General features: G+C 36.4%; 2 protein-coding genes across 2 annotated transcripts in view; one reads left to right on the top strand and one right to left on the bottom strand.

Moving 5' to 3' along the window:
- Positions 1–6,267, top strand: part of ALS2CR11 (amyotrophic lateral sclerosis 2 (juvenile) chromosome region, candidate 11) — a 126,187-nt gene extending 119,920 nt beyond the window's left edge. The window contains exons 17-18 of the mRNA XM_010860971.1: positions 118–3,690; positions 5,851–6,267. Of these exons, the coding sequence (XP_010859273.1) occupies positions 118–3,690; positions 5,851–6,141 (3,864 nt within the window). The 3' untranslated portion in view covers positions 6,142–6,267. The remainder of the gene's footprint in view (positions 1–117; positions 3,691–5,850) is intronic.
- A 4,781-nt stretch (positions 6,268–11,048) lies between these two features.
- Positions 11,049–24,952, bottom strand: part of STRADB (STE20-related kinase adaptor beta) — a 26,969-nt gene continuing 13,065 nt past the window's right edge. The window contains exons 3-11 of the mRNA XM_010860970.1: positions 21,066–21,165; positions 17,738–17,859; positions 16,717–16,825; positions 15,750–15,873; positions 14,532–14,703; positions 14,126–14,230; positions 13,718–13,962; positions 12,684–12,726; positions 11,049–12,221 (exon numbers count right to left, since the gene is read on the bottom strand). Of these exons, the coding sequence (XP_010859272.1) occupies positions 12,078–12,221; positions 12,684–12,726; positions 13,718–13,962; positions 14,126–14,230; positions 14,532–14,703; positions 15,750–15,873; positions 16,717–16,825; positions 17,738–17,859; positions 21,066–21,165 (1,164 nt within the window). The 3' untranslated portion in view covers positions 11,049–12,077. The remainder of the gene's footprint in view (positions 12,222–12,683; positions 12,727–13,717; positions 13,963–14,125; positions 14,231–14,531; positions 14,704–15,749; positions 15,874–16,716; positions 16,826–17,737; positions 17,860–21,065; positions 21,166–24,952) is intronic.

The raw sequence follows: 24,952 nt of genomic DNA, 5'->3' as shown, positions 1-24,952 counted from the left end.
AAAAAGGTAGGAAGATGAATAAATTGGAAGATTGCTCACAGAAAATTAAGTAGAAATTTTATTATAAATTTCAAATGTTTCAGAATTTCTTACCTTTTTTAAATATTATAATTCCAGAAATTCAACATCAAGAATGGTTTTGATCCTTTTCTAAGGAATATAAACAACAAAATGTCAGTTCAAAAAAGGAAAGACCAAGATATGCTCAAATGTAGAAATATTTTAAGTGCAGAGATTATAGAGCATGAAGATCAAGACCCTCCTTACCCAACACATTCAAAAACTTCAAGACCTGCTAGTAAAACCTGGCCTCATAATCTTGACATCATTTCAGTAAAGGCTTTAGACACTAAGAATAATTTAGCTGGTGATGTTGGTATCACCACAGTAAAGACTTCACACCCTATGAATAATGTGGCCCATGATCCAGGTATCATCACAATAAAGACTCTAGACACTAAGAATAATTTAGCTCATCATCCTAGTATCACCACAATAAAGACTTTAGACGCTAAGAATATGTTACAAGAAAAACTACCACATGTTTCTTTACCAAACTTTGAGGGAGACTCATCAGTGACTGGAAAAGTAAATGTACATAAATGTCGCCTCTCAAAATCATTAAGTCTTACTTCCCACATAGAAAATTTAAAACAATCAATGGTGCTCAAGTCAATTTTAAGTAAAAATCTGCAAGACCTTTCAGATAGATTATTTTCTACACCAGGTATTTCTATGGACCCTGAAGCAAGAAAGAAAAGTTACAGTTCTCCACTTCTGGTTATCCATGATGAACAACCAAGTAGTTTAGAAGATAAAGTATTTGAAAAAAGTCAAGATTTAAGTAACTGGCATTCAGAAGGAGGCATTTTAAATTCAAAGTCTCTTTTAAGTCAAATAATTAAAAATATTCCCCCAGATTCACTTTCAGAAGGCAGACCAGGAAATTCTCCTGAGGCAGAAGAGGAACCTGTCTCTGAAAAACACTTACAGCCTGGTGAGATAGATTTTCCAACTAAAAAAAAGAGTAGTTTCAAAAAGAAACATTCAAAAAGTGAAATATCTAGCTCCAAACCAGATTTGAATAGCCTTGTATATGATTATGTTATAAAGCAAATATTCACTGCACCGATCTTCTCAGAGTTGGCAAAAGGAGTGAAAGAAGCGAGTGAAACACAGATAGACTCACAGAGGCAGTTACCCACAGCTTGGGAGAGTTCGCTGTCTTCCAGTGTTCTAGTTCCCCACTATGAAGAAAGCAATAATGAAATAGAATTTCCACCAGCCAATTCTGTTATAAGCCAGATAATACAGGCATTTCCTGTAGATACTCTTTTAGAATCAGGGATAATCAAAGTGATAGAATTAGATCAAGAATACCAGAAAGGTTTTTTGCTGGATACAGAGACAGCTTTTGCTGAAGAAAAGCCAAAGGATTCCACAGAGGAGTATTCAGAAATCAGAGGCAAAGCAGAACCTCTTTCAGACCAGAATTCAGCCATCATTCACCAAGAAACCACTTCTTCTTTTAAAAGAGTTGAATTCATAGACAAAGGCCAAAATACATCCCCACATGATTCAAAATACCAGTCGACACCAGATAAAAAATCAGATTTGCCAAGTAATAATGGTCAGAGACTTGATAGAGAAGAAAATGATACAAGTTCTACTTTAGAAAACTTATGTACCTCATTAACAGGTAAACTTAATGACTCTGATGTAATAATGTTAAAATCTTTTTTGAAAAACATATTTAACTTTTTTTTCAAATATAATCAATCTGAAAACAGACCACCAGAAAAAGAATTAGAAAGACTAATTCAACATCCTTTTCAAAATAAGACAGAAGACCTTGAAGAAATCGAAGAGAATTTTGATACAGCAGACAAATTGGACAGAAAACCTGTTTTGAATCCAAAGCTGCGTATATTTCTAGAAGAACTCTCAGAGTCAGAAATAAAAAATTTAAAATCTGAATTAAGTAAACATGTCCAGCATTACCTTGTAGAAAAGCTTTCAGAATCAGGACATATCACCAAAGAAGACTTACCAAAAATCTATCAAAATCTGTATTTGATGAATGAGAAAGTAGAACCAAAAGGACAAAATATTTTTCTGGAGAAATATTCAGAAACTGTAAAAGAAATCATGTCTTTTGTAAATAATTTTAATCATCATTTCATAGATAAACATTTGGAAATAAAACTAAGATCTTTTTTAAATGAAGTTCTCCAAAACTATTTCCTGAAAAACCTTTCAGACAACAGTTTATTTAAAGAGACAGAATCTGACCCTATGTGCTCAAAAGTATCTTCTCTAAGAGCTCAAAGTGCCTCAGTATCTTTCCAGGAGTTAGGACAAGATACTTCAAGCAGGAGTTTTGGCAGTAGACTTGAAATAAACATGAAATATCCCTTAAGTAAATCTCTACAAAGCTATCTTATAGCTTTATCAGAAAATGAAATTTTAGATCTAAAAGCTGATTTAAGCAAACACCTCCAGAGCCTTTTTATAGAAAAACTGTCAAAATCAGGACTAATCACAGAAAGGCAATTAAAGGGGATAAGCCAGCACATAAATTTGGTTAATTTTAGTTCCACACCACTAAAATGTATAAAGCCCGATTTGTCTTTAAGAGATGAAAATCAGTTTGTGGCGGAGCATTCAGACAAGCAAAATAAATATTCAAAAATTGCTCAGAAAACCACTTTACAAAAAGCTCCTGAGGAAAGACTTGTAGAAACAGAGTTGACCAAAAAGGAAGAAAAAGAAGTTTTTTCCTTAGAAAATATTAAAGAAAACCCACCAATAATTCAGGAACAGAAAAGACATTCTCAAGAAGCTAAAATACTGAGATCAATTAAAGTAAAACCCTGTTCCAACAAAAACACTCAGGTGATTCCACTAAATAAGTCTTCAGAAAGACTTACAGATACAGTGCCTAAGAAAAAAAAGAAAGAACATGGTTTCATGCAGTTTCCTCATGAAGAAAATTTTGAATTTAAAACAGAGAGTCAAGACCAACATAATTGGAATGGTAAATCAAAAATAACTCAATCAAAGGCTTGCTTTGAAAAGACACTAAAAATGAAGTCTCTTGACAAAAAGGATCACTGTAACACCTATAAGTTGATGGTACAGGAAAAACCTGAAGCAGTATTGTCACCATATCAAAGAATTCCTAATTGCAAGATGCCAAATGAAGATGAGGAATATGTAAACAAATTCACTTTTCCTTCCAGGCAAAATAATAATCTAACTTGCCTCAATTCAGAGGCTGGAGAGAAATCAAAGTTAGAAGACCAGTATTGTCAGAGATTGAAAGGAAATAACAACAATAATAAAAAACAACATTTAGAAATATTTACACATTACAAAGAAGAAATACAAACCCTTTACACCAAACCAAATGAACTTTGCAACGAAAAATATGCCTGGGTGCCTGAATCACAGTTGCTTAAAATTTTAATAGCTGAGAAAAACTCAAAACCATCTCTCTTCCCGGAAGTACTAAAGAGAGAAAATCTAAAGCCCAAGGTCCGAAAAGAAAGAGATCGTGTCAGCAAACAAAAAAAGTCATTTAACAAGATAGATAGTGTATTACCAACTACACCGCCCAGCACAGGAATCCATCTAAGAAAATCTGTTCCAAGGACATTGCTTCATTGGACTGCAAGAAGAACTACACATGTAATAATATTTTTCTAAGTCTTTTATTTCTTTATTTGGCAAAGTTCTTTAGATAACGTAGAGTGTATGTGTCTTCATGCAAGTATGTGTGTAACCTTAATTGCCCTAAAATATACAGACCTCCAAATTTAAAAAAATTCTGACATTCAAATATCACCTTGCCTCATTCAAAAGGTAGTCAGAAAATCAAGGGACTGTTAACATACTTAGTGCCTTTGTATAAAATAGATAAAAGGGACCCCCCACCCCAGATCATGAATTAGAAAAAAGTACTCTTTCCTCCAGGCCGACTCCAGGCTGACACAGCCTGCGCAGGGTACACAGTTAGTTATGTGTACGGAAGGCTAGCTGTTTCAGCCCTGACTGACCCCTCAGCCGGGGGCTGTTATGCAGCCACACCCCATGCAACCACGGGCAGTGGCTGTATACTACAGAAAGGCTGGGACTGTCTTTTCATGCAGATATAAGTATATAGTCTTTTTTCAGATCACTTAATTTTCTTTGTTTTTAAAACAAATATGAAGCTCCTATTACATGCCAGTTATTCTTCTAAGCCTTAGAGATATGCAGAATTTAGTCTCTTGAATTATGAATTACAGTTTAAATTTAGCTTCTACTCTTTTCTTTTTTCCATCACCACCCCTCTGCCTTGTTGAAAAACATGAGAATTCAAATCTATTTTTGATACTAACATAAAACAATTAGGAAGGTACCTCTGCTACCCGACTTTATACAAACAATTCAAAAGCAGAGTTAAAATCTAGAATGGAAGGGACTTATTTTAATTTTATGGAACATTGCTCTTCTCTGTTAGTATATATAAATAGGCATGACCCACAGTTGGGAAAACACAAATTCTAAAATGACATAATATTGATCATTTGACGTGCATAACTATCTTTGAATGAGAAAATAGAAAGCAAATTATTAGCTTTAGTAAATAGTAAGGCAAATCAGTCACAGGGTAAATATTATCAACATAGCTTATTCTCTCAACTTTGGATTTCTCTTTTCTAAATTCAGTAATTTAATGAGTGTGTGTGTGCATGTACAGGAAAAAGGAAGTAAAAGATGTTCATAGTTTTTGGAGAGGGAAGACTTTCTGAAGCTCCTTCAGATAAGTGGAATCTTTAATATCACTTTTCCAAACAAAATAAGAAGTTATGTTTATGTTTGTGTTAGGTTGCCCTAATTCTTCTTAGTCCTGCCTAAATTCTTTTAACTTGCCAGCTGTATTAATCTACTCCCACCTTCTCACCAGATCAAAGTAGGCTTATGGGGTGGCCATTCCCTTGGGGCCCAAGGTTTTAAGTGACAAACTGCTCAAACTGCAAAGTTTACGCTAATCTGAGAAATGGATGATAACTTCATACCCTCCTATGGGTACTTATAGATTATATTTTTAATGTGGTCATATTATACAGATTTGAAAAAAAAAAGGAAAACAAAGACCATAATCCCACCACCCTAAAATAACCATCATTTAAAAAAAATTATTATGGCATATTTCCTTCCAGTTGCTTTCTTAAATGTAAAATTTGTTTAGTCTCAGAATGTCCACAAAAATTTTTAATATTTTAGACTCAATGGACATCAGTTTGAGCAAACTCTGGGAGATAGTGAAGGACAGGGAAGCCTGTCATGCTGCAGTCATGGGGTTGCAAAGAGCCAGACACGACTTAGCCACTGAATAACAACAAAAATCACAATAAACATAACCATATAGATGCTGAGCTCTGCATGTGTGTGTTGGATATATCAAAGAAGGTGTTAATTTTTAAAGAATGTTTAGATGATTTAAAAAGTGAAATGAGTTCATAATTTATATTTGGGGTTGGGGAAGAGCTAAATTAGAGGAGAATTAGGGCTGGCTTTGCCTGAGTCTGACCCCTGAAGACCCCTTAAGATTTCTGGTTTCCAGCTTCATATCTTGCATCTTTTGAAACAACAGATTCTTTGAAACAATAAGATTATTTTAAGTATGGTTTCTATGGTATCTGATGGCAGGCGTTGAATGTAGGGTCTGAATTTAGGGACCATCTATAAAACATTTGAATGCTCTCATTCTTTGTTGATATTATAAACTTTAGTCCTTGTAAATCTAAAATGCACTTTTAAGAAATCTAACTCACCAACCTGATCTTTTATTTTAATGTTTAGGATTGTTCGGATAGATTTGAGGAATTACATGTGACTTCATTTAAGCATCTTGAAAATGCAAAATCAAGAGCAAGGCTTTTAGAAAAGAGCCCAGATGATAGCCATAATCAGTTCAAACGCTTTGCAAGACCATATACTGCTCCAGAGGTTAACAAAAGAGGAGAAAGCTACACTGGAAAATTTACAAGTCCTCGAATGGTTTCAGCAGGCTTAGTTCATATAAATGATTCAATCCCAGAGTATGAAATCCATAAAATGCGGCCAAAAAAAAAAATTAAAAGAGAATATTGAAAAATGTTTGCTCATTTGTGATATTATCCAAATGTTAAACAGTTCAGAATGATATGTGAGGCCAAAAGAATAGCATTTCTCCAATTAGCAAAATGGTTTGGAGATCAGTCCTTTTTGTGTGATAGGAATCAGTAACCAAATTTCATCTTGTTAGAACCATTTTGTTTTAATTAAAATGAAAAAGAAACACTTTTGATGTAAATGTGTTTTTGTTTGTGAACCTTAGGGAACAAACTCAGAAATATGTATTCATTAGTAAAGTTTTATTTCCCAGCTTTCCCCCTTTCCACTATTCTCTTATTTCCCAAATCTTTGCTATGCTCTAAATTATCCCTGACCACCCAGTTTCAGGGTCTCTATTTGAAGTTATGTATGTTTAGCCTTTGGTATGAATATACTTTAACTCTTGAGCTCTAGATTCAATAGTATGCAACTCCCTGGGCCTGTAGAACATCTATTAATTTCAATATCATCTGATACTACAGCTTTTAACACTATAAAGATAATAAAAAACAGGTTTAATAGTACTAAGACCTGAGGCATCTAATACACTGGAGTGACTTTCTAACTTTGACTATGAAACAGCCTCTTTAATAACACAGAACTCAGGAAGAAACTGTATAAAAAAAAGAAACTGCATTACAGTATCTAGCTAATCAGCATAGGATTTAAACCAAGAGATTGGTTCTATTCTTACCAAATACAATATCTGAATATTGTTAAACTTTGGTTTACTCTTGAAAAGTAAGAATTTCAATTTATAGAATTTTTGTCAGTTTCCATTTTCTACCATAAATCATAAAGTCTATGGAGTTCAAATAGAATTCAAATAGATGGAAAACATTAATTCCTGATCACTCATTTAATAGCATAATCAAAGTAGTAATTTTGGGAGGGAGACCAAGAATTTCTAGCAATTCTCAAAGTTGCTGGCGCATGTATCAATGAGTATGACTTGGAAAGCACAAATACCCTTGGATCTTCCAAGAAGAAGGAACATAGGGAATTGGTTTCATGGGTAATGGAAAACAGGGCTAGGAAACTAAAAGGGATGATGTGGCGATCCAGAGATTAGCAAGAGGAGAAAATACCACCCCTCAGGACATCAGGAAGAAGTGGTGTGACCCAAGTCCTAAAGCCAGAAGTCAAAGAAGATACAACCAGTGAGAGACACAACAAGAAACTGGGGAGTGGGGCAAGGAGTGAGAATTGTTCTCTTTCCTTCTGCCCTCTGAAAGTGTTAGTCGCTCAGTCATGTTCAACTCTTTGCGACCCCATGGGCTGTAGCCTCATCCATGGAGTTCTCCAGGCAAGAATACTGGAGTGGGTTGCCATTCCCTTCTCCAGGGAATCTTCCCAACCCAGGGATTGAACCTGGATGTCCCGCTTTGCAGGCAGATTCTTTACCGTCTGAGCCATCAGGGAAGTCCTGGAAACTGGGAGAGTGAGGGAGCATGGGATGTTTAATTTCCAGTGAGGCAGAGCAGAGGAAGCATGGAGAAATGTATTTGACAGCTAAGAGGCAACTAAACAACACTTATGGAGAAAACAATTGATCTAGCTTGCAGTAAGGCCTTCCCTGGTAGCTCAGCTGGTAGAGTCTGCCTGCAGTACAGGAGACCCTGGTTTGACTCTTGGGTTGGGAAGATCCCCTGAAGAAGGGATAGATTACCCACTCCAATATTCCTGGGCTTCCCTGATGGCTCAGATGGTAAAGAATCCACGTGCAGTGCAGGAGAGCTGGGTTGGGAAGATCCCCTGGAAAAGGGAACGGCTATGCACTCCAGGATTCTTGGCTGCAGAATTCCATAGACAAGGAGCCTGGCAGGTTACAGTCCATATGCTCGCAGAGTTGGACATGACTGAGTGACTTTCACTACTACTAGCTTGCAGTAAAGGAGGAAATAACTTACTAGATGGAAATCTCAAATCACTTTGCCTCATTAAACTTTTAATGGCAATACTGTGACACAGTCAAAAATCTCCTACCATGGAAATAAACTTTTTTCAAGTCTTTTTAAAAATCAGCAAAAGCAGAAGACCCATGCCCTTTATTCAAAGAATCCCTTAAATATTTATTAAATGTCTAATGCCAAACATTTTGCTAAACACTATATACTCGTGAATAAGACAATGTTCTCAAGACATCCTCAGTATACTGGGGACATAAACACAGAATTAGAGTCACAAGTGTTGTTGGGGAAAGTACTGTAGAAACTCATGGAGGGACATTTTGGCCAAAGTGGCTAGGCTAGTTTGGATCCTTCAGAAAGCAGATACCAAGGTGAGATCAGTCACATATGGTAAGCAGAATAATAACTGCCCCCACCCCCACCCCCAGTCAACAACATATCTACAACCTAATCCCAGGAACCTGTGACCATGTTACCTTACATGGCAAAAGGTACTCTGAAGCTGTGATTAATGATCTGGAGATAGAGAGGCTATTCTGGATAATCTGAATTGGCCTGACATAATCAAAAGGGTTTTTAAGACAGAAGCAGCAGGGTCAGTCAGAGAAAGACAGAGGTGCGATCACTGAAACAGAAGTTGAAGTAATGCTGGCCTGTGAAGCAAAGGAAGGCTGGAAGTTTCTAGAAGCTGGAAAAGGCAGCAAGTTCTCGAGAGCTCGCAGAAGGAATGTAGCCCTGCCAAATCATTTTACAATTCTGACCTCCAGAACTGTAAGATAATAAACTTGTGGTTGTTTGAAGTCACTAAATTTGTGTTAATTTGTTATAACAGTGATGAAAAAAAAACTGATACAGCATTCCAGGATCCTCAGGAACAAAATTTAAGGCATTCACTCTCAGAGGGAGGCTGTTAATTACCGTATCTACTTCTTTTGTTGTTCAGTCGCGTCCAAGTCTTTGCGACCCCATGGACTGCAGCATGCCAGGTTCCCTGTCCTTCACTATCTCCCAGAGTTTGCTCAGACTCACATCCATTGAGTCAGCGATGCCATCCAACCATCTCATCTCCTGTCGCCTCCTTCTCCTCGGGCCCTTAATCTTGCCCAGCATCAGGGTCTCTTCTAATGAGTCAGTTCTTCACATCAGGTGAGCAAAGTACTGGAGCTTCAGCTTCAGTATCAGCCCTTCCAGTGAATATTCAGGGTTGATTCCCTTTAGAATTGACTAGTTTAATCTCTTTGCAGTCCAAGGAACTCTCCAAAGTCTTCCCCAGCACCACAGTTTGAAAGCAAAAATTCTTTGGTGCTCAGCCTTCCTTATGGTCCAACTATCACATCCATACATGACTACTAGAAAAACCATAGCTTTAACTGGTTATGGGATGTTTAATTTTTTTGTTTTTGTTTTTTTAAAGTTAACCATTTTTTTTTTAATTTTAAAAATTCTTTTCTTTTTAATGGGTGTACATGTGTTCCCCATCCTGAACCCCCCTCCCACCTCTCTCCCCATCCCATCCCTCAGGGTCATCCCAGTGGACAAGCCCTGAGCAACCTGTCCCATGCATTGAACCTGGACTGGCGATCTGTTTCACATATGATAATATACATGTTTCAATGCTATTCTCCCAAATCATTAACTAAAAAAAGTTAACAGTTTTTAAAAAATTTGTTTTAATTGGGATATAATGGCTTTACAATATTGTGTTGATTTGTTTCTGTCATACAACAGTGGAAATCAGCCATAATTATACATTTATCACCTCACTCTTGAGTCTCCTTCCCCTCCCCCAAGCCTATCCCTCTGGGTCCTCAGAGAGTACCTGGCTGGGCTCCCTGTGTTATACAGCAACTTATCCCCAGCTATATGTTTTACACATGGGAGTGTAAATATGTTGATGGTACTTTCTACATTTGTACCACTCTCTTCCTTCTGCACTGTGTCCACAAGTCCATTTTCTATGCCTGCATCTCTTTTTCTGCCCTGCAAATAGGTTCATCGGTACCATTTTTCTAGATTCCACATATATACATGCATTAATATACGATAGTTTTCTTTTTCTGACTTACTTCACTCTGTACGACAGATTCTAGGGTCATACACATCACTGTAACTGACCCAATCTCATTCAATTTCATTCCTTTTTTGTTCCTTTTAAGCTCTGTGATGACCTAGAGGAGTAGAATGTGGAACTGGGGTGGGAGGGAGGAGGTTATATACACACACACATATATAGCTGATTCACACTATTGTACAGCAGAAACTAACACAACATTGTAAAGCAATTATCCTCCAATGAAAAAAAAATACCTTACAAATACACAGAAAACCTACAGTTACCAAAGGGTTAAGTAGGTGGAGGGATAAATCAGACGTTTGGGATTAACAGATACACACTACTATATATAAGTAAACAATAAGGGTCTACTGTATAGCACAGGGAACTATAGTCAATATCTTTTAGTCTATACTAGAAAAGAATCTGAAGAGAACATGAGAGAGAGACATACATATATCACTTTGCTATACACCTAAAACTAACACATTGTAAGTCAACTATATTTACTACTTAAAAAAAAAAAAAATCCACTGGCTTTGTTTCTCTGGAGAACCCTAATATAGTGGAACTGAGAGGCACTGTACCTTGGCCTCCAGTCACCTTTTGCAGTACACATATTGACTCTCCACACAGATTTTGGAGAATTTCCTCTATGGTTCCTCTTGCTGAGGGGAATTTAGGAGGTTAGTGAGATGAACTATAGCTCCCCGACCCCCAACTACAGCCCCACCTCAAAGCCTCAGTTGGTACTTGTCTCGTCTCTCTCTACGTTGGCAAGTCTTGGAGGCTTCTTGATGGAGTAACCCAAACATCCTTGAGGGAGACTGGCCAATAAACATGAAAAGGTTTGTGTTTTTAACTATTAATTTGTATATTATTTATCTCATTAGTATCAAGTCTTAAAGCAATCATTTAAAAATAATTTTTAATGTAATGTCAAGTGTGTGCAAGTAAAATCTGCTAATTGAGGTAAACCCAACTTAGCACAGTCCAAAATACATATTCCCTTTAAGACAGCATAGCCCCTTTGGCTAATAAGGTAAAACCTCAAGTTCTCTATGTCTTTATATGTTGTACCCCCTACAGGAGCAAGAATAATCATATAAAGGGCTGGAAGATCTGCTTCCACTGAATCAAATACCAAGTTGTCCCCAGTTCAAGAGGTTATATATCTATTTCTCTGAGAAAGAGCTTTCCTTGGCAAAACAAATTATAATCTATGTTTTAGCTCTGTCAAACCACACAAAATTATTAAGTATAAACTCAATTCAATAAATCTTTATTGAGCTCCCATGGAGTGCATGAATTTAGGATCTATAATTTACATAAGTAGAAAACTGTTACTTTAGCCCCTTTTAAAAAAAAACAAATTACAACTTCTGTGTGTATTTCAAGTGAATCATTTAATGTGAGTGAGGCTCAGTTTGACATTACCAGAAATATTAACAGAAGAAAGTGGGAAAGTATAAGCATTTTCCCTTCTATCAGAAAAGGGTTTGACGCCAGGATAAAACCCTGTTGTTTTAACAATGGCTGATCAAAAAGGCTAGGATCTGGAAGTAAAAAATGTACTTAGAAGCACTGTCCTCTGTGGGCTCATTCCCCTGAGGGCAGCAAAATTCTGAAAAATTTAACTGGCTCAAAAATCATACTGAGAGATCAAAAAGAAGAGTTAGTCACAGCTTGGGGAAGAGTATTTTTTTCATGTCATCTGTCATCTACAGATGATACTAAATGTAGTTAGAGTAATAATTCCAAAGTTTCCCTGGAGTTGTCAGAGCACTCTGAGCTAACCAAACGGGCTATAAACTCCTGCTCCTTTGAACAGAGTGGTTTCAAATGATACATTCTCCAGTGCACCAACTGTATTTTCAAGTATAATTCTAGTATTTGTACCTAGCAATACAGAAGAAAAAGCAGCAGGGAGAAAGTGTCAAGTATATAGGACATAAGAGGATCCGGCAGCCCTAGAATTCCCAGTTTGAGTCTTTTTCATCAGGAAAATCACATTCTGGCTCAGTCCACGGTGATGCTGGAGACAGTGATATTGATGGCTTGTGACAAGGAGGAGGCAACAGTGAAAGTATTGAACTCTGGTTTTCTTCTTTCATCTGTTAAATAAACTCAAAATAAGGTTGAAGGCACATAAATTCAATACATTAACTTTTAAAAAATTATAAATAACTTTTAAAGAAGTCATGTTATAAGTGTTTAAATTATTTTAGGTATTTTCATTTAAACATGCCTTTGATTCTGATCATCTGAAAACAAGAAGTAGTACTAACCAAATAAACTGATTTTTATCAGAGAATTATTTTGCCCCTCCATCATTTCTAGCCAATATAGAAAAATACCTCTAAATTAATCAAAATATAAACTTAGAATAAAGTAACATGTGATGATATTCCATTTGTTTTATTTTAGAAAGTCTACAAAAATGTTTTGTTTTAAATTTTACCTTGTAAGAAAGTTATTAAGAATCTCAGTAACCAAACTGTCCCATTAAGCTAACAAAATGATGTGACTGTAATAGTACTAAAAAACATCTAGACAACAAAGATAAATTAGCTCACCTGTTTGAAGAAAACATGGGACAGTAAGCTGCTTGCTGATGGCCTGAAATTTTTTTTAAAAAAATTATAAAAAAAGAACCTATTAGAATGTAGATATTTTGGTTTAAACTGTTAGAACATAAGTTTAAAGCTATAAAACTCAATATACAAAAATTGAAAGGAAAAAGAATATATGTAAAGAGGTCCAATTCTTAGCTTCAACCTTGACTAATTAATTCTAGAGATTGTCTTCAACTACTCCATGATTTTCCTCATAGCTCAGTTGGTAAGAAATCCGCCTGCAATGCAGGAGAGCCCGGTTCGATTCCCGGGTTGGGAAGATCCGCTGGAGAAGGGATAGGCTGCCCACTCCATAGTCTACCCACTCCAGTATTCCTGGGCTTCCCTTGTGGCTCAGCTGGTAAAGAATCCACCTGCAATGTGGGAGACCTGGGTTCGATCCCTGGGTTGGGAAGATCTCCTGGAGAAGGGAAAGGCTATCCTCTCCAGTATTCTGGTCTGGAGAATTCCATGGACTGTATAGTCCATGGTGTCAAAGAGTTGGACACGACTGAGTGACCTTTACTTTCACTCCATGACTTAACATTTATTAGGCACTAACTAATTATCCTAGGCATTAAGGAGCTTAAAAAAAAAATTGACACCTTATTTCTAAAATATTAATGCTAATAGTTATCTATGATAATAATTACTTTAATACCAGCAACTAACACTCTTGTACTGCTTGGAAGTTTCTAAAATGGCTTAACATAAGCATAGTAACTCATGTCCAGAAACATTAACTGATTTTTGTAAGGGGATTCGGTTAGGAAATGATATAGTGGGGACTCAAGCCCAAGTATTGACTTCAAACCTAGTATTCTTCCCATTTCTTCACTGTCTCTACTTGCTTTAGGCACTGGTATTTTCTGGATTAGTCTATAGTTTTTTGGAAAAAAGACTGATAGAAGATTTGAACTTGGCATGAAGCAAATATCACAAAAACTTTTATGAAACACGGATGTTTTATGCTATTTAGATCTGACCGGTATTACCTTTTCTCAGGATCCTGTTGCAAACAGAGCTGTACCAAGCTGAGGAAGGCAGGAGAGAATGTTTTTGAGGAGGGTGTTTGCAATCTGTCACTATTTACGGTGCGAGTTCCACTGGAGACATGTACACTTTCTCCAATCCCAGAGTCTACACCTGATCGTGAATTTTTCATTCTGGATTCTGACTGAGGAAAAATACTGGCATCCAATGGACTGTAGGGAGGACCTTTCAGTTTCTGTAATAACATCTAAAAGAAGAAAATTTTCCTTCAACCTTTTTCAGGCAAAATATTAAAACAATAACAATGACAGTAAGGATCCTAAGAGTTTAAAAGATGTTTAAAAGAAATTATCTAGAACATAAGGGATCTCATGAAGGGAAAGTAGTTCAGGAATTTTGGCAGCACTTACCTGTGTCCTGGGCATGTCTTGGAAAGGAACCTGCCCACTGGCCAATTCACAGGCTGTAATCCCAACGCTGTAAATATCTGACTTTACATTATATCCATGTAAATCCTATAGAACAATTAATTTGAAGTCCTTTAGTGTAAATACCCTTTAAAAAGTTATATACATATGCTTTTTTTTTGATAAAGGATGGTGATTAATAATGGAAAAAACTCGTGAGAAATCAAGATACACCTAATATTTGATATACATTTAAAAATTCCTAACAATAATTTTGATAAGAAAGAATAAAAAAAAGTCTTGCAGTAGGCCTTTCATCAGTCTGAATGTAAGGGCACAATTGTCCTTTTGTCAAACTCAGAAGACACTCAAGACGCATAGACAACCCAATGCAATGGCCACACCTGACCTGTCTCAGTAGTTCTGGACTCAGCCACGGCTGCACTGATGTGCTGAACTGTGGGAAATCATACACAGCCCTATGCCTCTGTCCGTGCTTAACCAAACTATGCAGGTGGAACAGGCCAGAGAGGGTCACTAGGCCATCACCAGAAATGAGGATATGGCTGGCTTTAATACTCCTAGAACAAAAAGAAACAATCCTAAATACTAAGAAATTGGCCAAGAAAGAAAGAATAGAAATATGGTCAGAATAAATTCATGTATTCCCTTGGAAATTAAATACTCTTTATAAAATAATATTTAAAGCACGAAGTTATAATTTAAAGTTAAATGCAATATTATCCAATAAAAGATAGCCTCTGATGGTATTAACAAAATTTATAAAGACATGCCTAATATAAAAATTTCCTTTGTCAAATATAGAAGAGCCTTGTTTTTCATTTGAAACATGGAAAATTGGAAACTAATAGAGCAGGATGGCCAATAGTCTGGTAAAGTATAATAAAAGCTTGATTAATTAGAATACTGTCAGAAATCTTCAGTTAACCAGAATGCTGCTAAGAAATAATAAACAGTAAGAAAAAAAGCTTTAAGGAGGTAAAATAAACAATAAGAAAACAAGCTTATTTAAAAGTAACTTAATTAAAAAGGAAAAAAATTTCCCAAGTATCTCAGAGCAGCACTGTTTTCAACATTCAGCCGATCACTTCTGTACCTACAGTTTGGCATCTAGAGAACTGGTATTTAGTATGATAATCTCAATGTGCTACATACAAAAACACTTAAGAAATCAAAGGTTTAGTTACAACCTGTATACAATATAAACATGACATAAAGCTGAAAAGCAGGTAAAGCAGCTCTTTATTTGCTTAAGAAAAAAACAAAACACAAGAGCTAACTAGGATCCCACTCCCCACAGCTTATATGTTGAAACAGGCAGGTTCTTGTATCCCTCATCACTGAGACATGAGCTCACTGGAGGGCAGGCATTTCACCCCAGTGCTGAGCAAAGCACTTGGCACAGGGGAGGTGGGCTGAACATTTCTGGTGAATGAACCAAAAAATGTAAGCATCTACTTTAACTACTGGTCCTTTCCTCCCCCAATATTCATTTGCAAATTTCCTATCCTCCATTTTAACACTCAACTGTTTCTTCCTAAAAGCTCCCTAAAATATTTCTTCCTCTCAAATTCTTTCATTTTGTAAAGTACAAATAAGTACATACCTGTGAATACAGCCATTTTGATGCAGATAGTTCAACCCTCTCACTGCTCCAAAGAGAATGTTCCTTATTAAAGTTTCACTCATTCCTTCAGGAAAGTAAGTCCTCAAGAGTTGACTTGCTGAACCTGAAAGAGACCCCTGAAATCCTCAGATGAACACTAAAAGTGACTTTGTTTCTATGTTTTAAATGTTCTTATCAACAATCAACACATACACTCATGCTACATTTTAGAGTCTAACCATTTTCCTATGCAAAGGTAATTTCCCTTCAAGAATCTTTAAAAAGACTTTTCTAATGACATGCTAGAGATTAGGACAGTGAATTAATAATGCTCAATATTAGTGAAAAAATATATACTGTGTGAGAATATATATATTTTTAAACCCACAGGCAATCCATAAAAGCATTCTAAAAAAAATCAAACCTCTAAAATCCATTTATTTATTCAACACACCTACTGATCACTACTTTATGCTAGGTATTTTATGAGTACCTGGGGACACCAAAAGGAAAAATACATACATGATCCTGCCCTTGAGAAGCTCAAATCCAGAGAAGGAAGACAGATACACAGATGTTTACAATGCAGTTAAATTAGTTTACAAATGCAGAGAAACAAAGACAGGGATGGTGTACACAAGTAGGAAAACTACATCTACTTGAAGAAAAATAGCAGCTCTCCATTGACAGAGAAAGGAAACTGAAGGGAAAAAAGACAGTTTGTTCAAAGGCATGGATTTCTTGGAGAAATCAGAGGTGGTTTCACTGATCATGAGAGCCATTCTACCTTTTTTTCTGAAGACTAAATTCAACATGAACCAGATATAGAAATATATCATGAAATCTAAAATTGGCCAGGTTTATAAATTAAAAGTAGTAAACCATAAATCTAAGATCACACTCATCCTTAAAATTACATCATCCAGGCTAAACCATGAGTTATTTTACCTAAAATGAGTTTTCTTACCATAGGCCATAAAAGGAGAAATAACCCAAAGCCAGCTGCCAACAGTGAAAACAGTCCAGTAAGTTGTAATATTGGGATGCCGGAAAAAGTGGGATAGAATCACTGCTTTCTAGTATAGACACACAAGAGACAAGACATTTAAAAACAATGGTTTTTCCTTCATGATGAAGATAACAGCAGTGGCAGCTTACTAGTACTAATAATGGAGTTTTTTAGTACTAAGCACTGTTCTTGTACTGTCACGTCTTTCAATCTCACAACCACTACACAGAGTATGTGGCATTGTAATTCCCATTTTATAGAATAGAATATTTAAAAACAAGATAGAAAATTTGTTCAAGAGCACATAATTAATGAAAGTAGGACAGTCTGACTCCAGAGGTCATATTCAATAACTGTTCTGTGTTCTTATGATAGAAACATTTAAAAAATACATTAAAACATGAAGATAAAAGTCCCTTCTAACACTAATGATAGAACCACTGTTAATATTTCAGTATAATTTCTTCCAATCTTTTTCTGTTCAATGTACATGTGCACAAATATGTTAAATACGTTATAAAAATGAAATCCTTTCTCTTTTTATATCAAAAATGATTAGTGACAATGGAAATAGTATTATAATATTCCTGAAATGCAATCTGTTAAAATTTATCAATTCAGAAGCTAATTTAACTTAGCTGTATGAAAAAGAAACTGTTTGCTTTTGTTTTTTTCTATTTTCCTATTATTTGTGACTGGACTGATGAGGAATATTTAAATTAATTTCAGACCAGTGTTTCAAATATGACATTCATTTGAAGGAACTTAGAGTAGACACCAAAGTTTGAATTTATTTGTTCTTTCATTGATCTGGCTTCCTTTCTTTCCAATTCTGTAATTTTATGTTTATTAAAAGAAAGGAATCTACCTTTTTCTAACAGAAGTACTAATTTGTGAAAAAGAAAAGTTCTTACAAATGTATCTCCTCAAATAGACATTAAATTAGATGTATCTTTTTTTTTTTTTTTTGTATTGTTACCTGTAAAGCTTTTAGGCGTTCTTCAGTGCAGTTTTCCAGATTTGTAATTTTTATAGTGACCAGTGTTCCTGTAGGAGTATGCCGTGCAAGATGGACAGAAGTCAAGTTGTCAAATCCCCTTCCTAAAATCAGACGTAAAACTCATGTTAAAAACCAAAGAGAGAAACTGATAACCTGGACTTTATCAAAATTAACTTTTGCTCTTCAAGAAAACACTGATAAGAAAATGGGAAGGCAAGCCACTGACTCAAATTATTAACAATATTTGTATCTGATAGGACTCACATCCAGGGTACCACATAAAGAACTCCTACAGCTCTATAATAAATGACAAACATCCCAATTAAAAATTATGCAGAAGATTAAACAGGCAAGCCAAAAAGTAGAAAAGAAATGGCCAATAAGCACATGAAAAGATGTTCAAGATAGAGGAGCACAAATTAAACACAGTATACCATTATATACCTATTGTAATGGCTAATACTGTGACTTGATAAACAAGTTGTGACATACTTCAACAACAGAATGTTACTCAGCAATCCCCTGCTCCAAGTCTCCGGCAACCACTGATATAATTTGTTTGTTATGTAAATAGTATCATAAGGAGTACAGTTTCTTAGGGTCTGGCTTCTTTCACTTAGCATAATGCTTTTAAGATTCATCCATGTTTTAGTAATTTCTTTCTATTGCAGAGTAATAATAGGACTTCCCTGTAGCTCAAACAGTAAATAATCTGCCTGCAATGCAGGAGACCAGGGTTCAATCCCTGGGTTGGGAAGTTCCTCTGGAGAAAGGAATGGCAATCTACTCCGATATTCAGATGGTAAAAGAATCTGCCTGCAGTGTGGAGACCCAGATTCGATCCCTGGATCTGGAAGATCCCCTTGAGAAGGAAATGGCAACCCATTCCAGTATTCTTGCCTGGAAAATCCCAGGGACAGAGGTGCCTGGCAGAGTAATAATCCATCAAATGTACATACCACAATTTATTTATCTGTTCATAAGTTGATAAGGTACTTGGGTTGTTTTCAGTCTTTGGTGACTATAGAAATAAAATTGCCAAAAACATTCTTTAAGTAGACACATGTTTTCATTTTTCTCTGGCAAATACCTTCAAGCGGGATTGCTGGACCATGTATTTAGCCTTATAAGAAGTTGTGAAAATGTTTTTGAAAGTGGCTGAACCACTTTGCATTCCCACAAGCGATGTGTACGAACTGCAGTTGCTTGACATACTTACCAGCATTTGTTGCTGTTAGTTTTTAAACTAAAAACATCTAGAATGGTAATCTATTAACAGACATCTAATAAATATTAGTTTCCTCCCTCTCTCCACAGTCACCAAATTCTGCCACTTTTACTGTTGAAGTGAAGTTAATCTGAGGTTCATCCCTTTCTCCCCAGTATCAGCACCACTTGCCCAAGTCCTGTCCTTATTCTCTGGATAGACTGACTTCCTCACCTGCCCTACATTCTGAACCAGCACATGCACCAAAATCACTGATGGAGCCACTTCAAAAGCCTGTGCCAAGGTCCCATTCACTAGAAATTTTGATTCAGTAGGTCTGATGGGATTCATACACTGCAATTTTTAAAAAGACTCAGGTGATGAGGATGATACTTCTGGTTTTAAACCAGTGATCTTCTCTGTCTTTCAGGTTATTGCCTGGAACTGCTGCCAGTTGTCCTAAATTTAACATTTTATCAAAAGAAAGGTACTACAGTGCAGCAGCTGAGAGCTTAGACCTTACAAGGACAAAGGTCTGCTTTCAAATTACTTAAATTCTCAGAGTCTCAGTATCTTCATCTATTAAATGGGAGGAGTAAATGAGCGAGATGGAAAAAATTCATACAAAATGTTCAGCCTAATGCCTACTGGATGCTATTATTATCATCATCACTATTCCACAATGTCTCTTTAGCACAAAGTGTGAACCTCTATACACCCCATATAAGGTCTTCCACAATATGTTCCAAACCTCCTTTTTCAGATGTATCCATTTATTTTTCAGATTTCTCTCCTTACTGCCTATGTTCTCTTTGTTCCTGAATCTAGGCACAGAGCAACCATGTTGATAGTCCTTCCTCAGTCACCTACTGGAGTATTTTTTAAATCTTTTTTTATTGACATCATCTGAAAGTCCTTTTTAATTTGGGGAGCATTTTCTACCAGTGCTATTTTATTGTATAAAAAGTAAAATCCTTATTCTTTGTCACCTTGACCCTAGCAGGTGAGGGTCAATGATCTAAGCTTAGTCAACTGGAGGATGACGTAAGTGACAAAGGAAGCAGGGGCAGTCAGAATTCACTTAAAACTTATCTAAAATCCCATTTTTAGTAGAAATTTTTTTCATTTAAGTGTGGAACTCCCCAGTGGGGTCCAGTGTCTGGTGGTAAAAGCACCTACTCATGTACATTAGCGAGGCTGCTCTTATGCTGTGACCCTTCTTGTGGTTTTAGCCACAGAGCTTCTCTTGGCTTTTTCCAAGTATATTTTTCTAGCCAATGATTCTGTGAGTTAGCAAAATTGCTCAAAAAATTCCTTCTTTGATTCTGTTGTTTGAACAAAAACCCTGACTAGAATATTTAGTAAACTTTTCCTCATACTTCAGGATCCAGCCCCTTTTTTGCCATCTTCCTTGACTCCTAGGAGAGTCACGATGAACAGTTGGATGCTCCATCTTCTCTGTTCCCATAACGCTTAGCATAGCTCTACTACAGTACTTTCCCGTACATAAGACAAAGCTGTCTTTCATGTTTATCTTCCCAGAGAGGATGTGAACTCCTCAAGTGTTTTACATGGCTTTATATCCGTGGCACCTAACACAGTACCTTTTTGCAGTGCTTAACAGATGTTTCTGAACAGTCAAAACAAATTTTCACATGTATAAGACTATAAATGATAACTCAGCCTGTTCCAAACCTAACTGAAAAAAGTTTCTACTACAAATGGAATTTTAGGTAAGGTTTTAAGTTAGAAGAAAGTAATTTGGTTAAAGGACTGTGACTGAAAAGATTCACATGATTTGATTTAATTCAGACAAATGATGAGAGGTTTCCTACAATAAAGATACAAATACTTATTCAGTGTCCTCCTCCTCTACAAGTACTTCAGTGAAAAAGTAAAAATTCTAGAAGGTAATCTTGAAAAAAATCTGGCTACTGTTTTAGGACAAATAAAATTAATAGATCCATTTGATTGACACAATTAACATTTAGTTCTATGATGTGGGTAACAACAGAAAAAGACTGCTAACAAAATAATCATTTGTCATCAATTTCATTTCTAACAATGATGAGTCAAATAATTGCACTGTATAATTATTACCTATTTCCACTTGGAGTTCATAGTGAGAAACATTGGTGGAACAGATCACTTCACTGGCTCTAGTGGACGAAGGCCGCAAGGAAAGGGTTGGCTCATCAACCTGCATTGTTTTGAAAACATGAAAACAAAATAGGTATAAACTTTTTTGGTGCCCCAACTGAGTCCCTTACTCCAGTATAAAATACTGATATTGTCTTTTCAAACACACAAGTGCTTATTAGGAAGGTATTGAAAGGTGGCTTAAGAGACTATTTTAAGATCCAAAAAGTATTCACAATAGCTAACAAGTTATGCCTATCAGCCTGTGAAGTAGGGTAGGGCTAGAGAAGCAGATTTACAGGTAGTGAAGAACACTTTTCAACTCAATTTTCAGGAAGCATTGTCAGGAGCTGCTAAGAATGGCTGTTGAGCCCTTGGGGTATCTAACAAATATATCAAGGGAAGAGATGAAAATATATGCAAATAGATGAAAAATATTCTATTCTGCTGTTCTTGCTTCAAGTGGTTGCCAGTTACAATCATTACACATTCAGCTATTCTGCTCAACTAGTGGAGATGTTAACAGTTAAGGAACAATTTCCACACTGTGGCTTATTAAAAGAAGCTGAAGAAGTTTTTCACAAGATGAGATGAATCAGAAGGGAGGTCAGAAAGAAAAATAAACCTCAGGAGATGGGAGAAAAGAATAGGGTATAGAAATCCTGAGTTAATGACCTACTACTGTGGCCTTTCACAGGGTACTATGGAGTCAAGAGTCCTAAGTCTGCACCAGATCCCAGGGGCAGTAAAATAACATACACGCAGGAGAAAGAAGTGACCAGCACCACTGGTGTCATATGATAGCCATGAGGATTTCCAAAAGACACTTAGTAGCCTTTACAGGCACCAGTAGGTGGCAGGAATCTTGTCATTACCTCCAAGGTAAAGAGAATGAAGAGGCAGTTAGAAATAACATTACTATGTACTAGGAATTCTGCTAACCACTTTTTACATTTGATTCTACATGTTCCCTAAACTTTTAAGAGAGCAGAATATAATTATAAGATCCTGGCAAAGGTGAATAAAGGTGAATAGTCTTCAAGAGGGATAAAAGACTGTAAAAAAGAAATTCTACCATATGACTGGAAATAATCCCAATGAAGAAAGAAATCTAAAAAAAACAATTCAATTTCTTTAGAATAGTAGTCTTATTAAACTCAGATTTAAAGAACACTATAAGAGAGAGAATGAAGAGCATATAGCAATTTTTAAAAAATTCAAAGTGATAAGCTGTAAGTCTGTCAGGAAGGCTAGAGCACAGAATGAATTGAGACTTACAGTTCACTGCTAGAAAAAATATGGCATCAGATTATCAGATGATGGGTTGAAATCAGGCTAATAAACCTCTACTTTGCATCCATCAACTCCATTAGGGAACAGTCTTCTTTAAACTAAAGATGCACTTAATTTGTAATTAAGTAGCTGAAGACCAAAACAGATTGTTTTAAATAGCTTAAACCTCCAGATCAAATATCCTATTACATCTAGAATATTAAGTCTGCAAATACAGTAGAACTCAGGTGAGAAACCAGAATGGAAACAGTCAAACATTAACTCAATTTTGAGAAAAGGGAAAAATTATAAAGGGGAAAGCTTGATGCTGTTGCCCAGTAAGGTCTGGTATCAAATTACTACATAGACAGTTATGGACACTTAAGAAAACAACATTAGCAGTCACAAGAAGACAAAATAGGTTTACTAAATCATTTTGAACCTCAGCACTCTTTTTGATAACTAATTAGAGAATTAAAAGCAAAAATCATAGCAGTGTCCTTGTCCTTCTCAAACTTTTTAAATAATTTTCTAAAAATCAAAAGACTTGGCTAATGAATAGTCTAGAAAAAAGTGATGAAAACAATACCATTTATAATAGCATCAAAAAGAATAAAGTACTTAGAAATTAACTTAACCAAAGCAGTGAAAGGCCTGTACAATGGAAACTACAAAATGCTGCCAAAAGAAATTAAAGAAGACATTATTGAATGGAAACACACCTCATGTTCAAAGACTGTAAGATTTAATATTATGAAAATGCAAAGCATCTCAAATAGCAAAAACACCTTGAAAAAATAATTGGAAGACTCACTCTTCCTGATTTCAAAATCTACTAGAAGCTACAGTACTTAAAACAATGCAGTACTGACAGAAAAGACAGACATATAGGGCAACAGAACAGAGAACTCAGAAATCAAACCTCATGTATATAGTCAAATGACTTTGACAAGTGTGCCAACACATTTAATAGGGCTAGGTCACTATTTTCAACAAATAGTACTAAGAACACTGGACATCCAGCTGCAAAAGAATGCAGCTGGACCGTACTTAACAAAAACTAACTCAAGGCGGATCGAGAAGATATTTGCAGGTCACATTTCTGATAAGATGTTAATCAGAATACAAATTGAACTAAAACTCAAAACAAAATAAAACCCACCAACAACCCAATTCAAAAATGGGCAAAGAACCTGAATAGACATTTCTCCAGGAACACATGTATATGGTCAATAAACACATGAAAAGGTGTTCAACATCACTAATCATTCAGCTCAGTTGCTCAGTTATGTCCGACTCTTTTGCGACCCCATGAACTGCAGCACGCCAGGCCTCCCTGTCCATCACCAACTCCTGGAGTCCACCCAAACCCATGTCCATTGAGTCGGTGATGCCATCCAACCATCTCATCCTCTGTTGTCCCCTTCTCCTCCTGCCCTGAATTTTTCCCAGCATCATGGTCTTTTCCAGTGAGTCAGCTCTTCGCATCAGGTGGCCAAAGTATTGGAGTTTCAGCTTCAACATCAGTCCTTCCAATGAACACCCAGGACTGATCTCCTTTAGGATGAACTGGTTGGATCTCCTTGCAGTCCAAGGGACTCTCAAGAGTCTTCTCCAACACCACAGTTCAAAAGCATCAATTCTTCGGTGCTTGGCTTTCTTTAGTCCAACTCTCACATTCATACATGACCACTGGAAAAACCATAGCCTTGACAAGATGGACCTTTGTTGGCAAAGTAATGTCTCTGCTTTTAAATATGCTATCTAGGTTGGTCATAACTTTCCTTCCCAAGGAGTAAGCGTCTTTTAATTCCATGGCTGCAATCACCATCTGCGGTGATTTTGGAGCCCAGAAAAATAAAGTCAGCCACTGTTTCCACTGTTTCCCCATCTATTTCCCATGAAGTGATGGGACCAGATGCCATGATCTTCATTTTCTGAATGTTGAGTTTTAAGCCAACTTTTTCACTCTCCTCTTTCACCTTCATTAAGAGGCTCTTTAGTTCTTCACTTTCTGCCATAAGGGTGGTGTCATCTGCATATCTGAGGTTATTGATATTTCTCCCAGCAATCTTGATTCCAGCTTGTGCTTTCTCCTGCCCAGTGTTTCTCATGATGTACTCTGCATATAAGTTAAATAAGCAGGGTGACACAGTCCTTTTCCTATTTGGAACCAGTCTGTTGTTCCATGTCCAGTTTTTTTTCCAGAAAAACATTTATTTCTTTACTGACTATGCCAAAGTCTTTTTTTTTTTTTTAACTTTACCATATTGTATTGGTTTTGCCATACATTGCCATGAATCCGCCACAGGGACACAGGTGCTCCCCATCCTGAACCCCTCTTCCACCTCCCTCCCCATACCATCCCTCTGGGTCATCCCAGTGCACCAGCCCCAAGCACCCTGTATCATGCATCAAACCTGGACTGGCGATTAGTTTCACATATGATAATATACATGTTTCAATGCCATTCTCCCAAATCAAACCACCCTCGCTCTCTCCCACAGAGTCCAAAAGACTGTTCTATACATCTGTGTCTCTTTTGCTGTCTCGCATACAGGGTTATTGCTACCATC

The sequence above is a fragment of the Bison bison genome, unplaced genomic scaffold (genome assembly GCF_000754665.1).
Source record: "Bison bison bison isolate TAMUID 2011002044 unplaced genomic scaffold, Bison_UMD1.0 scf7180017864471, whole genome shotgun sequence".
NCBI classification, from domain to species: Eukaryota; Metazoa; Chordata; class Mammalia; order Artiodactyla; family Bovidae; genus Bison; species Bison bison.
This window is presented reverse-complemented; position numbering and strand designations above follow the sequence as displayed.